The 16,466-nt window shown below is 42.1% G+C and overlaps 1 protein-coding gene across 4 annotated transcripts in view; it reads left to right on the top strand.

Moving 5' to 3' along the window:
* The window catches only part of DNMT3A (DNA methyltransferase 3 alpha), a 660,717-nt gene that overhangs the window by 510,665 nt on the left and 133,586 nt on the right, over positions 1–16,466 (top strand). For all 4 annotated transcript variants that reach the window (XM_033935457.1, XM_033935458.1, XM_033935459.1 and 1 more), the window contains 2 exons: positions 8,530–8,688; positions 12,048–12,155. In XM_033935457.1, coding sequence (XP_033791348.1) covers positions 8,530–8,688; positions 12,048–12,155 — 267 coding nt within the window. The remainder of the gene's footprint in view (positions 1–8,529; positions 8,689–12,047; positions 12,156–16,466) is intronic.

Genomic DNA, 16,466 nt, shown 5'->3' on the forward strand with positions numbered 1-16,466 from the left:
CAGCATTAGCGTTTCCTCTACTCCCCTTTCCCTTCCCGCGGGCCCGACTACACATGGCGATTCAAGCAGCGTGTGCAGCAGTCTTCACACGCTGCTTCGTGTCCTTCTACTGCCCTGATTTACTCTGGCACGTCCCTGATGACATAATCAGAGACGCGGCAGAGCAAATCAGGGCAGTAGAAGGCCCCGAAGCAGCGTGTGAAGACTGCTGCACACGCTGCTTGAATCGCCGGGTAGGTAGTCGGGCCCGCGGGAAGGAGGGGGCGGCAAAGGACTCGGGACAGTTTAAGAGCCGGGGCGGAAAGTTGCTGGGCTCCTCGGTGGGGGCGTTGAGCACCGGCGATCCCTCTCCTCCAAGACACTCGCCCGCCCGCTGGAGGAACAGAGATCGGCGGCTGTCTGCGGTCCCGGCTTGTGGAGGCATCGGCGGCTGGTGACATAAGCGCGCATGTGCACTCCTACCTAAGGTGCCCTACATCTCACGGAAAACGGACGCACGCAGATGGGAGTGCGCATGCGCGGCCTAGCATTTTATTATATTAGATTGAAGGTGTGGTCTCCAGAATTGTACACAATATTCTAAATGAGGTCTCACCAGAGTCTTATACAGGGGCATCAACACCTCCTTTTTCCTACTGGCTATACCTCTTCCTATGCACCATAGCATCCTTCTAGCTTTCACCTTCCCCTTTTCAACCTGTTTGGCCACCTTAAGATCATCACGTACAATCACACCCAAGTCCTGCTCTTTTGGTCATGCACATACCATATTTTTCGCGCACTTTTTTTTCCGTGGATGGAAATGTCGATGCTTCTTATGCAGCGAAGATATAAATTTTTAACACCTCCCCCCCGATCGTGGCTTTTAAAAACACCTCCAGTACCTTTTTTAACCCTCGTCCCTTTTTAAAACACCCCCCCCCCCGCCCAGTCCCGTCCTTCTTCAAATCTCCCCCATTGCCTGGTGGTCCAGCGGTGCATCGGCCGGCAGATGCGAGCCCTCCACCGGCCTGCCTGGGCCCGTGCCGCCTCTTCCTTCAAGTTTCAAGTTTATTGGTTTTTTAATATACCGACCATCAAACAAATATCTGGACGGTTTACAATAAATCTAAAAAAGATAAAAATAAGATAAAATATTAGGTATTAAAAATAAATATGTGAACATAAATAACAAAGACTGGACAGACTTGAGAGTGAGGGTAAAAGGAAGGGAAGGGAAAAGTTACATGTTGAAGAAGAACAGGAGACAGTGGGGAAGGGGAAAGAACATATAGGATGGGTCGCTTTATGAAAGCGGTTGGTTGAGTTTAGATAAGAAAAAGAGATAGAGAGTAGAACGAGAAAGAGAAAAAAAAAGTAAAATAAAAGGGGATCTGAAAAGAAAAAAAAGAAAAAGAAGGAAGAGTTAAGGTAAGTCTAAACGTAGCCAAAGGCGTCACGAAATAGAAAAGTCTTTAGGCTTATCTTAAATTTGTCTAGATGAAGGTCGTCACGGAGTTGCTGTGGTAAAGAGTTCCATAATGTTGGAGCAGTTACTGCGAAATTTGTTTTCCGAGTATAGTAAAAGTCTTTTATAGACGGAATAAAGAGAAGTTTTTGGTCAGTTGACCTTAGAGTACGAGGGGAGCATTGGGGAATAAGAAATTTATCGAGAAATAAAGGTTGGTGTGAGTGTTTTATTTTGAAGGAGAGTAGAATGATTTTATAGGTGATACGGTGGGTAACGGGGAGCCAATGAGCCTCTTTGAGAAGAGGAGTGACATGATCAAATTTGACTTTTTTGTGGATAAGTTTTATTGCTGTGTTTTGTATTAGTTGTAGGCGTCTGATTTCTTTTTGGGGGAGACCGTTGAGGAGAGAGTTACAATAATCTAAGTGGGAAATGACTAAGGAATGAATTAAGATATTGATTGATTCGATCTCTAAGATTGAGAGTAGTGACCGAATTATACGAAGTTTGAAAAAACAGATTTTTGCAATTGAACTAATATGGTCATGGTAGGTGAGGTCTTGATCAATGATGACGCCTAAGAGTTTTAATTTTGTTTCTATTTGTATTGGAATGGAATTAATGGATAGTTGTCCTGGTAAGGGGGCACAGTTTTTGGTTGGAATTAAGATGGTGCGAGATTTATCAATATTAAGGGAGAGTTTATTTAAAAAGAGCCAATTGTGTATGGTGTCTAATTTATCGTTTATGTCTTTTATGTCTGAGTTGTTTGTGGTGTTGACCGGGTGAAGGAGTTGAATGTCATCTGCGTAGGCAAAAATTGTGAATCCGATGGATTGTGCTAAAGTAAGTAGAGGAGACAGGAAAATATTAAATAGAAGTGGGGAGAGAATCGAACCTTGGGGACACCGTATGTTAGAGATATAGGTTGAGAAGTTTCGTTCTTTACGCGGACTTTGAAGCTGCGTTCATTGAAGTAGGATGTGAACCAAGAAAGAGCTGAGCCTGTGATACCACAGTCTTTAAGTCTGTTAATAAGAAGAGTGTGATCAATAGTATCAAAGGCTGCTGACAGGTCCAGAGAAATGAGGATAACAGATTTTTGATGGTCATGATAATAGTGAATCGAAGAGATAAGGCCTAACAGAGACAATTCGGTTGAGTGTGAAGCACGGAAGCCAGTTTGGCAGGGATGTAGGGCATGGGTTTTTTCAATGAATTCTGTGAGTTGGGTATGAATAATTTTTTCGGTTAGTTTCGAGAGTAGTGGTAGATTGGCTATAGGGCGATAATTTTTAGGCAAAGAAGGATCTAGGATGTGTTGTTTAAGTTTTGGGAACAGAAGGGCTGTTTTCCAAGAAGAGGGAACTAGACTGTCAGAGAGAGATTTGGATATCATTTCCCAGATGTAAGGGCCGAAGAAAGAGAAGAATTTTTTAAGGAGCAAAGGGGGAATGCTTTCCAAAGGGTTATTGGAACAGTTTAAAGTTTGAAGAATAAGAAGAAGATTTACTTGCGAGGGCATTTTGAATTTGGAGAAAGAGCTGAAAGATATTTGCGTGGAATCATTGGAATTGTGGGTTTGGAAAGAGGTAGCAGAAGGTGAAGGTCCAAGATGTGATCTGATGTCCTTAATTTTTCTGTCGAAGAAAAGTGATAGTTCGTTTGCAGATGGCTGAGTAGTAGGGGGTGGATTTTTTTTTCTTCGAATATTTTGAAAGAGACTGGGTGAGATTAAAAAGGGTGGAGGAGTTACGAGTGGTTGTAATGAGTTTTGAGTAATATTCTTTTTTTGCTTGTTGAATGGCTTTTTTGTAAAGAGTGGCTTTTTCCTTGAATAGAAGGTGGAAATTGTTGAGGCGTGTGGTACGCCATTTATGCTCTACGGAGCGAAGTTGTTTACGAAGGAGAGCGAGTTTTTTGTTATACCAAGGTTGTTGTTTTGATTTTTGAATTTGATTTGAGATGGGATTTTTTTCTAGTGGGGGTGCCAAAGAATCTAATAGGGATTTTGTGGAAGTTTCCCAGAGAGAAAATTGGTCTGTAATAGAAAGAGCAGAGAAGTCTTCGAGGTTTAGGTCGAAGGAGGTCTGAATAGCCGAAAGGGTTATTTTATTAATGTTACGAATGGTATAGGAATTTATTTTTTGTTGGGCTTGACTTAATTTTACAGGAAGGTCTAATTGCCAGGTAATGAGGGTATGATCTGACCAAGGTAAGGAATGGAATTGAAAGTTTTGGAAAAGATGGTTAATAGAAGAGGGACAGAAAACCATATCTAAGGTATTGCCAGCTGAGTGTGTAGGTTTAGAGATAAGAGGGGACAGTGATAGGTCTGAGATCAAGGTTAAGAGTTCTGAGATATTGTAATGGTTAGGATAGTTGAAATGGATATTAAAATCCAAGAATTATGGAGTCAAGATAAGCAGTATTGAAATCGGTTATAGTAGAGATAAGAGCAGAGAGCGAGGTTTTGGTTACTGGTGGAGGGAGGTAGATAAGAAGGAAATTAAGAGAAGGAGAGTGTTTAATAGAGAAATGAAGAATTTCAGTTGAAGTATTAGAGGATAGATAGGATGTAATGGGCTGGAGGGGGATAGAAGTATGATAAATATCTGCTAACCCTATAACATCAGAAACACTTTCCCTGTTTGTAAGCACTAAGTCCAGTATGACCCCTTCTCATGCTGGAACAGTTCTTGTAGAGAATCCAGGATCTCACTACTTCTAGAAGACCCCACAGTAAGGATACCCAATCAACATCTGGCATGTTAAAATAATCTATTATTCCTAATGTCTACTATTAAATTTCTGTCCACTTCTTCCGTCTGTGAAGGAGACCTGTATATCATACCAATGTAAATATATTCACCATTCCCTGTTTCCAAATTGATCCATAGTGCCTCTTCCTTGCCCTGCAGATCCTGCAATCATGTGGCTTTAATATGATCTTTAACATATGACGCTACTCTCCCTCCTTTTCTTCCTACCTTGTCTTTCCTGAACAGATTATAGCCCGGTATAACTACATCCCAGTCATGGTTCTCCATGAGCCACATCTCTGTGATCGCCACTATATCCAATTCATCTTCTTCCATCACAGCTTCTAGATCCAGAATCTTGTTTCCCATACGTCAAGCATTAGGTATATACTGCTTTCCAGACATTGCCCCCTTTTCCCATCTGTGTAGAGTTTTTCAGTGATTTACTTACCTGAGTGCTTATATTTACTTGGGGGCTTTGATCACCCTGCCCCAACACTTTAAGTTTAAAGCCCTCTTCAGTAGATTAGCCAGCCTGCTGCCAAAGACACTTCTTCCCTTATTTGATAGATGCACACCATCCCTACTCAGCAGCCCTTGGAAAATCATCCCATGGTCCAGGTAGCTAAAACGCTCTCGACGACACCATCCACGTAGCAACACATTCATCTTTAGGATTCGAGCTTCTTTGCCCTGGCCTTTTCCCTCGACGGGGAGGATGCAAGAGAATAATACTTGCACACCTGTCTACTTCACCTTCTCTCCCAGATCTACAAAGTCGCTTTTGATACATTCACAGGGGTACCTGGTAGTATCGTTGGTGCCAACGTGGATGAGCAGCATCGCATAATAGTCATCAGACTTGATGAGTCTTGGCAAGCTCTCCGTAACATCTTGGATTTTAGCACCAGGCAGACAGCATACCTCTTGTGACATCATGTCTGGTCTGTAGATGGCTGCTTCTGTACTCCTCAGAAGGGAATTGCCAACTACCACTACCTTACGCCTACTAGTGGTCACGGATCCAGTAATTTTTGGGATTTCAAGCCTTGGTTCTTCCTCTCCTTGCAATGCTCTCATCTCCTCCACTTCTAGGAAAGCATACCGGTTCTTCAGTTCAAGGGCGAGGGGAGTCACAGTCTCTAGCAAAGAACATCCAGAAGGGAGATAAATCCTTCTTCAGGTATATCAGTGATAGAAGAAAAAACTCAGGTGGGATTGTACGTCTTAGGAATCCAGACGGAGACTATGTGGAAAAGGATTCGGAAAAAGCCCAACTATTAAATGAATACTTCTGCTCAGTCTTCACCCGAGAAGCGCCGGGGCTCGGCCCTCAGCTACAGACAAGGGTTGGCTCAGTTGACCCGTTTAGTAACTTTGAGTTTACGCCCAGCAGTGTCTACAGTGAGCTGTCAAAGCTCAAGGTTAACAAAGCAATGGGACCGGACAGCCTGAACCCCAGGGTGCTTAGGGAGCTGAGTGATGTCTTGGCGGAGCCACTGTCCGCGCTCTTCAACCTCTCCCTTAGTACAGCCAGCGTCCCGTTGGACTGGAGGACGGCTAACGTCATTCCACTCCACAAGAAAGGCTCAAAGATGGAGACAGCAAACTACAGACCAGTGAGTCTAACATCGATAGTGAGCAAACTAATGGAAACTCTAATCAAACACCAATTGGATAAGATCCTGGATGAGGAGAATCTACGGGATCCCCGACAACATGGATTTACTAAGGGGAGATCATGCCAATCTAACCTGATCAGCTTCTTTGACTGGGTGACGGGGAAGCTGGATATTGGGGAGTCCCTGGACATCGTGTACCTGGACTTTAGCAAAGCATTCGATAGCGTACCACACCGCAGGTTGCTGAGCAAGATGAGTTCTATAGGATTAGGTGACACATTGACGAAATGGGTCGGGAGCTGGCTTGGAGGAAGGCTCCAAAGGGTGGTGGTGAACGGCACCCCCTCCGAAATGACGGAGGTGATTAGTGGAGTACCACAGGGCTCAGTCTTGGGCCCAATCCTATTCAACATCTTTATAAGAGACTTGGCAGAAGGGCTTTGAGGTAAAATAACATTATTCGCCGATGACGCCAAACTGAGTAATGTAGTGGGCAAATGCACAACAGACGAAGATTCAAGGCCCGACAACATGATGCACGACCTACTCCTACTGGAGCGATGGTCTAGGACATGGCAACTCAACTTCAATGCCAAAAAATGCAAAGTTATGCACCTGGGCAGCCAAAATCCATGCAAGTCTTATACCCTTAATGGCGAGATCCTAGCAAAAATGGTAGCAGAACGAGACTTGGGGGTAATCGTCAGTGAGGACATGAAGTCTGCCAATCAAGTGGAGCAGGCTTCGTCCAAGGCAAGACAAATCATGGGCTGCATACGAAGGGGTTTCATCAGTCGTAAGGCGGAAGTCATTATGCCATTGTATAGATCCATGGTGAGGCCCCACCTGGAATACTGTGTGCAATTCTGGAGGCCGCATTATCGCAAGGATGTGCTGAGACTGGAGTCGGTGCAAAGAATGGCCACCCGGATGGTCTCGGGACTCAAGGATCTTCCATACGAAGAACGGCTTGACAAATTACAGCTATACTCGCTCGAGGAGCGCAGAGAGAGTATAGCTCTCTCAGAGGAGCACATGATCGAGATGTTCAAGTATCTTATGGGCCGCATCGAGGCGGAGGAAGATATCTTCTTTTTCAAGGGTCCCACGACAACAAGAGGGCATCCGTCGAAAATCAGGGGCAGGAAACTACGAGGTGACACCAGGAAATTCTTTTTCACTGAAAGAGTGGTTGATCGCTGGAATAGTCTTCCACTACAGGTGATTGAGGCCAGCAGCGTACCTGATTTTAAGGCCCAATGGGATCGGCACATGGGATCTATTCACAGGGCAAAGGTAGGGGAGGGACATTAGGGTGGGCAGACTAGATGGGCCGTGGGCCCTTATCTGCCGTCTATTTCTATGTTTCTATGTTACCAATCTTGCAGTGTTCCATAATCCGAGTCCAGCTGTCTTCCCTCAGCATAGCTTCTTCTTCCCAACTTTGACACCTCATGAACCATTTCATTGATGTACCTCTAATTCTCACGGATGCTTCTCAGTCTTGCCACCTTCTTGCTCAGTTCCTTCACTCCTTCATGAGAGTTTCAAGCTGAAGACAGCTTGCACATGGAACTGGATAACATTTTCTGTCTGCACAGAGACAGAAGTTGTAACCTGAACAGCAGCTTTAGTAATACTATGTTTCCCAGCCATACTATACACCTGGAAGAATAAAGAAAGAGCAGAAAAATCCTACCAAAGTAATACCCTGTTCCTGGTTGCCTGAAGAGCCTATAAATCAAGAAAGCTCTACTTTGGGGTGGGTGAGAGGGAATTAAATTAATACCAGAGCCTTTCCTCAACAACTATTTGTGCCCTAATCTGATATTATGCCCTGAAATGCAACTTAAAACATTAATCTAGGCTAAAACACGTTTGTATTAGACCCTAACAGAGACTCTAAAGGCTACATTATTGCCTAACTGATTTTACTGAGCTAAAAAAGAGAACTACAGTGATATAACCTACTGAAACCCAAGTTTACCTTTCCTAGACAGTAGTTCACAGGTTGCTGTGAAAAACTGTCTTTAATGCTGAGCCTCTACAACCTCTCTCTTAGAACCAGGCTTACCGAGGGTTGGCACTAGGCCAGCATTTCACCTGTGCAATCTGATATTTTAAGAAAGTCCTCAGAGTTCTAGCACCTGTTACAATTCTTGGATTTGAAGAGTGAATAGAGTGACAAGCTGAGAGCCAGTTTCAATTTGCATTGCCATTCCTTGTGATCTTAGCCAAGTCATTTAACTCTCCATTCTCCCAAATACAAACTGTAGTGTGAGCCCTCAGGTGGCAGAGAAATAACTAATATACCTGAGTATAATTCACCTTGAACTACTATAGCACAAGCTAAAAAAAAAAACAAACCCTCATGCAAGGAGAAAGACTACCCCCCTCCCCGCTTTCACAAAACCACAAAAGCAGTTTATAGCACAGGCAGGCACGCTGAATGCTCTGCGCTGCTCCTGACACTCAGAGTTCCTATGAGAATCGGGAGCAACGCAAAACATTCAGCATGCTGGCCTGTGCTTTGTAAAAAGGAGGGAGGGGAATTGGAATCACATATAGAAGTTGGTCACTGGCATGGATCAGCCAGCTTGAAGAGATACCTGGGGAGGAAAATGCTAAGCAAACAAATACAATTTAAATTACTGAATAATGTCCTTTTTTAATTCTCCTTGTTTTCTTTTGTTAGGATGGGCGTGGATTTGGTATTGGAGAGCTTGTCTGGGGAAAGCTGCGTGGGTTCTCCTGGTGGCCTGGGCGTATTGTGTCATGGTGGATGACTGGCAGGAGCCGAGCTGCTGAAGGGACACGCTGGGTCATGTGGTTTGGAGATGGCAAGTTTTCTGTGGTAAGCAAAATAAGATGGGAATTGTTTTAAATAAATTTATGTAAACCACTACAGGCTTGTGGTACTAGTGTCTTAAGAAATTTCAGAGATGAAACAAGAATGAAATGGTAAGAAGCATGAGAGTGTTACACGCTTGTCATTCAGTTTACTTACAGAACAGGGCCTGCAAGGGAAGAAGGCATTTTCAGATAATCCCTTGGAGAGATAATTTTGTAGAGAATACAAAATTGAGGAGACATTTTTACTGTTTGCTACCTAACTAGAACTATAAATAAGGAAAGATTAGGTACCTACCTTGTTAATCTTCTTTCTAGGAGATAGGAATGTCAGTCTTGAGCTAATGGGTTTAGATCAGTGGTCTCAAACGCACGGCCCGGGGGCCACATGCGGCCTGCCAGGTACTATTTTGAGGCCCTCGGTATGTTTATCATAATCACAAAAGTAAAATAAAATAGTTTCTTGATCATATGTCTCTTTAGCTATAAATTACAATATTATTATTTAGATTTAGCCAAAAAGAAAGATTTATAAACTATAAAGTTTTTTACCTCATGCAAAATTGTCATTTCTTTAATAAGACATTAACTATTTTTTTCTGCGGCCCTCCAATTACCTACAAATCCAAAATGTGGCCCTGCAAAGGGTTTGAGTTTGAGACCACTGGTTTAGATGGACTATTGGTCTGTCCTGGTAATGCTATTCTTATGTTCTTATGTACCTTCACCAGCAGAGTGTGTTTAAAGAGCCTCATTTGCATTTTTCCACTCCACCTCTCTTCTCCCTGGGCTGTCCTGTACTCAGTTCATATCAAAGCAGGTAGTCAGCTGTGGAGAATAAACATAAGAGGGAGGGGTATGGGGACTCTCTCCAAGAAACAAGTCTCATAACACAACAAATAACAACATTAACAGTGATGATCACTTTATAACCCATAACGAGGTGGAACTCAGGCCACCTACCTGAGTACAGCTTGCAATAACAGTCACAGGATTCTATAGAATACCCCTTGGTTTCTTGAGATAGGTGGTCACTTCTTTTTTTTTTTTTTTTATAAATCTTTATTCATTTTAAATCTCACAATAAGTGTTTTAAAACATCAAAATAATGTTATATAAATATAACACTTAATATTCTACAATTATTCATTTAAAAGGTTTTACACCCTCCCTCCCCACCCTTCAACAACAATAATATAACAGTCATTTCATATAACAAAATATTTCTTACAATTATAAAAACCACCCCCCTCCCCCCCTATTCTGGACATGTACTAATAAGGGAAAAAATGGTATCTAATCCTTACAATAATTTGTTAAAGGCTCCCAAACATCCTGAAATTTTCTTAAATACCCCTGCTGCGTAGCTATTACCTTTTCCATTTTATATCTATGACACAAAGAGTTCCACCAAAGTGGTCACTTCTTGATAATGCAGCAACACTCTGCACACATCTGGCAACTTCATGATCCCGATGGCATACACCCTGGCAACCGGACCTCCTGATTGACATGAAAGCTGGACATTACCTTTAGCAAGAAGGATGGGACTGTACATAGTATAATTCCCATCTCTGATATTATGAGGAAAGGTTCCTTGCAGGATAGAGTCTGCAGTTTCAATATTCATTGTGCAGATTGTGATAGCCACCAATAATTTTGCTTTCACAGTAATATCCATTCTTGACACCTCCTCCAATGTCTCTTATGGAGCTCTGGCTAAAGCTTACAGGATGAGATTCAGATTCCACTTTGGAAAAGGGTGTGCTGTATTGGCATCTACAGACATAATGCTCCCTTCAAAAATATGGATGAGAAGCCAATGTTCCTCTGCTGGTCTGAGGTCTGAAGCATGAGAGATCCGTGATGTGTACTTCGAGGGAGCCCACTGCTAGGTCTTTTTCAAACCCTTCTTGAAGAACTGCTAGCACCACTGCAATCAGTACTGTAACCGGATCCTCGTTCTTTTGCACACACCAGTTCTGGAAACTTCCAGGCCTTTGCGTAGGCTGACAGCGTTGTGTGCTTCTTGGACCACAGGAGAGTAGCAATGACCACTTCTGAATAGCCTTTGTGCTCTAATGCTGCGTGCTCAAGAGCCATGCCTTAAGACCAAAGCGCTGGATGATCCATGGCAATAGGGCCCTGCAATCCTGGATGACAAGATAATCTGAGTCATGCTTTAGACGGAACAGATCTGCATACCACAGCCATCTCAGCCAGTCTGGCATCACCAGGACTACCAGTCCCTGATGGTTCATTATTCTTCGCAGGACTCTGCCTATCATGGGCCACAGAGGGAAAGCATATATCCACAGGAACTGCGGCAGCCATTTTTGTTCATGATTCTGCATGGGGCAGGAGCGTAGGAAGTGTGCTCCTGCCTTGCTTCCTTGCTAAACCACCAGGTTTTAAAAGTAAGGTGTGGACAGGTGTGGGTGGTGTGGTGCTTTAGAGACTCACGAATAACCAAATTTGCAAATGTCAGTTGAGTATGAGCTTCATTCTATAATATTAATAGTATAGCCTCAGTGGCATGTTGGATTTAGTCTTTTCCAGTTGTCAGCTATAATTTTAATGAGCAACCATTGCTTGGCTATTTGAAATACTGAACAATTCCAGGGTGCATAATACCTTTTTAAAGGGTGAAGCTCTTCGGACTATTTTTTCTCTGTCTCCATCCACTGGTAGATGGGCATAATTCAGTCATTCTGGACTGGTTTGGCATGATTAAAGAAAAGAAAATGATCAGCTAAGAAACATAGGGGTCCTTTTACTAAGGCACGCTAGCCGTAAATGCTAACACGTCCATTATATACTATGGACGTGTTAACGTTTAGCGCGTGCTAATATTTAGCGCACGCTAAAACAGTTAACACGCCTTAGTAAAAGAGGGGGATAATTTTCCTATTTTATACCTGCAATTTAGTATGCTCAGAATTAAGAAATTTTATGCAGATACTTTTGAAAATCCAAAAGTGTGCATGTATGTTCAAACCATGCCCTAACCTCACCCCAGGGAATGCCTATGCCTATGTGCATGAAAAGGCATTAGGTGCATATTTCCACCAACATATATTCTGGGAAATTTTATAGCAAGCATTTCTGTTTTATGCATGTAAATAATGTTAAAAATTGCCCCTTAGAATGGCAAGATTGTAGCTCCCATCACATCACTGACTGAATCTTGCCTAAGACAGCATCAAAAAGAGGTTAAAAAAAATAAAAATAGTTCTTTTTTTTTTCACCTTGGTACTTGGTAATATCTTCTTGAATGAAAAAAAAACTCACAAAATGACTTGTTTTTAATATGTTCTTTGAACCTTCCTAAATCAGATTCATTTGTTCTGCTTCTTCGTACAGGTCTGTTTGGAAAAGTTGATGCCCTTAAGCAAATTCACCACTGCCTTTCACCAGGCAACCTACAACAAGCAACCCATGTACAGAAAAGCTATTTATGAGGTCCTTCAGGTAAGAGCATTTCTAGATCTACTGACTTCTATAAGCAAAGCCCCGAATCATTATATTTGGAAGGTTAACACCTGTAAGCATTCAAAGGAGGGAAAAATAACAAATCACTTAGGCCAACCTCTTCCTGAGTTCAGGGTTTTTGGAACTGGGATCTCTCCTAGAAAGCGACGAAAGTGAATCATCAAGATATTTGAGATAAATCTGCATAATATAGCACTGCAACAGCACCAATTAATCCCTCATTTGTGCTTAGAGAATTAGAAATATGCAATGTAGGTATCCACAAGATATTATGACTCCTAAGGTAGGTGGTTAACACCAAAACATAGCTCCTTACCATGAACATAAGTGCACCTGAACTTAGTAGAGGTGTTCTTTGGGTTGAGAGGGGTTAGCATTTATACACATGTTATATGAAATACATGGTTCTCTGCGAACAAGCAGGAATAATAGTCTTACATGTGGGTGATGTTATCTGTAAAACCTGGTACATACACTGCCAAGTACACTGTCACTTTAAATCTTTAGGTGATGCCCACACTATGAGCATACAGTTGCCTTCCCTTCCGATATCAGCACATGGGACCATTGGTTCTAAGTTTCTGCAGAGCTGAGAAGTTGTGTTTTAATTCTCTTCTAAGCACATAAAACTTTTAATGTTTGTTTTTTGGTCTCCCTGATATTATTTTTTTACTGTTTAATTCATAATTCTTTATTTTTATCATTTTTCAGTACTTTGAATTTTTGGCCTTTGGGCCACTTCAAGGTCTTTTTCCTTCCAGGGAGCATCAATGTTTCTCGGTAGATTTTTCACTTGAGTTCCCCAGGCCATCGAGCCTTTTGACTTCTCATCAGCTGTTCTTTTCTCTCCTTGTCAAAGAGAGTGCCAGGTGGCTTCAGGAAATATGTACTTTATGTAATTGGACCATTTCAGGCTCTGACCTCTATAATTCTTGTATTCAGTGTCTGGGTCCTGAGCATATTAACGTTCATTGTGATCTCTATCTGCAAATGCAAAAGAGGTCACTAAAAGTATGAAAAAAATTTCAGTTCTGCATTGGTGTTGAGCATGGCATACAAAATAATATAGCATTAAAAATGCTATAATATAGCATTAAAAATGCTATTAAAAAAAGCATTCGGCTGCTGTAACACTACCTTCTCCAAGACCTTGGCTAAAAAATTTAACGATGATATCATAGAAACATAGAAAAATGACAGCAGAAAAGGGCCATAGCCCATCAAGTCTGCCCACTCTAATGACCCACCCCCTCGACTTTACCTCTCTAGAGATCCCACATGTGTATCCCATTTACTTTTAAAATCTGGCATGCTGGTTGCCTGAAACTTCCACTGCAGGTCATTTTTCTATGTTTCTGTGATATCATCGTTAAATTTTTTAGCCAAGGTCTTGGAGAAGGTAGTGTTATCGAATGAAAATACTGCAAAACAGTTCAAGTCGTACAATTTTTCAGCAGCGGGCGGACAATATCTTTCTTAAGTTGAGATGGAATACACCCCGCCAATAATGATTTTGACATATCCTGCAAAACCAACGGTGACAATGCATCCAACATGGATGCTAAAATGCCAAGAGGACAGAGGTCTAGCAAATAAGTATCCTTATTCAGACCCTGAATAATTGTTTTTATGTCCGATTCAACTACAGTATCAAATTCCATTTACAACTTCTCCTGAGCAGAATCTATTATGGGTAATGGATTTCCACAAAACTGTGACATGACCTTCTGAACTTTAGATGTAAAGAACTGCAAAAAATCTTGACTAGAAAAAAGAGGACTCAACATTACCTGACAGGGCATCTGTAAGTCGTCATCTACTACTACTACTACTACTACTTATCTCCTAATAACATTAAACAACTCTCTTGACAAATTCATCGCCACACCAATTTTACGATTCGAGAATTCCTTTTTGGCTTCCAAGGTCATAGCCTTGTAACTCATCAAGGAATCCTGATAAATCTCAAGATATTCGCTGTCTGAACATTTACGCCATCAGAAAACCACGGTGCTAACTTATCTCCTTCAACGGAGCAATCTCATCAAGACAAGCGGTAAGAGAGGTATATCATAAGAACATAAGCAGTGCCTCTGCTGGGTCAAACCAGAGGTCCATCATGCCCAGCAGTCCGCTCACGCGGCAGCCCATCAGGTCCAGGACCTGTATAGTAATCCTCTATCTATACCCTTCTATCCCCTTTTCCTTCAGGAAATTATCGAATCCCTTCTTGAACCCCAATACCATACTCTGTCCTATCACATCCTCTGGAAGCGCATTCCAGGTGTCCACCACCCTTTGGGTGAAGAAGAACTTCCCTAGCATTGGTTCTGAATCTGTCCCCATTTAATTTTTCCGAATGCCCTCTCGTTCTTGTAGTTTTCGAAAGTTTGAAGAATGTCCCTCTCCACTTTCTCTATGCCCTTCATGATCTTGTAAGTCTCTATCATATCCCCTCTAAGTCTCCGCTTTTCCAGGGAAAAGAGCCCCAGTTTCTCTAATCTTTCAGCATATGAAAGGTTTTTCATACCTTTTATCAATCGTGTCGCTCTTTTTTCTGAACCCTCTCGAGTATCGCCATATCCTTCTTATTGGACGCAGTACTCCAGATGCGGGCGCACCATCGCCCGATACAATGGCAGGATAACTTCTTTCGTTCTGGTTGTAATACCTTTCTTGATAATACCTAGAATTCTATTCGTCACCTTAGAGGCCGCTGCGCACTGTGCCGACGGCTTCATTGTCTTGTCCACTATTACCCCCAAGTCCTTTTCTAGGGTACTTTCACCCATTACCAGCCCTCCCATTGTATAGCTGTACTTTGGGTTTCTGTTTCCTACATGCAAGACTTTACATTTTTCTACATTAAACTTCATCTGCCATCTCGTCGCCCACTCTTCTAGTTTGTTCAGGTCCCTCTGTAAATCCTCACAGTCCTCTTTAGTCCCAACTCCACTAAATAGTTTGGTGTCGTCTGCGAATTTTATTACTTCGCACTTCGTTCCTGTTTCTGGATTATTTATAAATCCATTGAACAGCAGCGGTCCGAGTACCGACCCCTGCGGAACACCACTCGTGACCCTCCTCCAGTCAGAGTAGTGGCCTTTCACTCCTACCCTTTACTTCCTACCCGCCAACCAATTTTTGATCCATTTATGTACGTCTCCTTCCACCCCATGGTTCTTCAGTTTCCATAGTAGGCATTCATGGGGTACCTTGTCAAAGGCTTTTTGGGAATCTAAGTATACAATGTCTATGGGGTCCCCTTTGTCCATTCATTTGTCAATTCCTTCGAAGAAGTGCAATAAGTTCGTTAGGCACGATCTTCCCTTGCAGAAGCCATGTTGGCTTGTTTTCATCATTTTATTCCTTTCTATATATATGCTCATCACATGCACCAGAGAATATATTTGTGGTATCCATTTAGATTTCAGTTAACTCAAATCAACCTCCTGCATAATCAAAAAGGAAGAGTTAGTGTTCCGCTTACAACAAAAACCCACAGCCAGAATTTTAAACGTAATAATATAATGATCTGACCAGGGAACAGCATACGGAATCCCAGCCACATCAGATTGTTGACTTGACCCCAAATCTACAAACCACAAGTCCAAAATATGACCCGACTGGTCAGTGGGTGCCATCACAATCTGAAACCACCCCATCCCCTCCAGGGCATTTAATAATGTTGCCACTCGTAGATCAGCTTTATTGCAGTCTACCCGAATGTTAAAGTTACCCAACAGAACGTGCATGCGGAATTCACTTTATTCTCAATCAACATGTCACACAAGTTTGACATATCAGCAATCAAATCCACAGGAGGGCAATAACACAACAGAAGGTTAATTTGCCTTGATGAAACCATCAAACACTCCAAACTCCTGGAGTATATCACATCCATAGCTGAAAAATTCCAACTCCTGTTTTCTAAAATCAAAACTCTGCCCTGCCTCCCGATTCTAGGCTTTGAAAAAGCAACTTAGCGACACAGAGCTGATTCACCAGCATCTGGTCAGAATCTAGTAGCTACGACTCAGGCAGCTAAGCTAGTAATAAGTCAGTGATAATTTCAACTTTGTTTTGTACAGAGTGTGCATTAATCAGAAGCACCTTTAATCTACTGAAGAGGGCTTTAAACTAGAAGCTGAGATAAAAGGCTGCTTTGTTTACCTCATTGGAATAACTACAAGACGGCATTGTATCTTCCAAAACAGACAATATTTGTTTATTGTTAGTATAAAAAATATAAGTATTATAGCAGCAAAGACATATCTAAAAAAATGTATT

The sequence above is a fragment of the Geotrypetes seraphini genome, chromosome 3 (genome assembly GCF_902459505.1).
Source record: "Geotrypetes seraphini chromosome 3, aGeoSer1.1, whole genome shotgun sequence".
Lineage (NCBI taxonomy): Eukaryota > Metazoa > Chordata > Amphibia > Gymnophiona > Dermophiidae > Geotrypetes > Geotrypetes seraphini.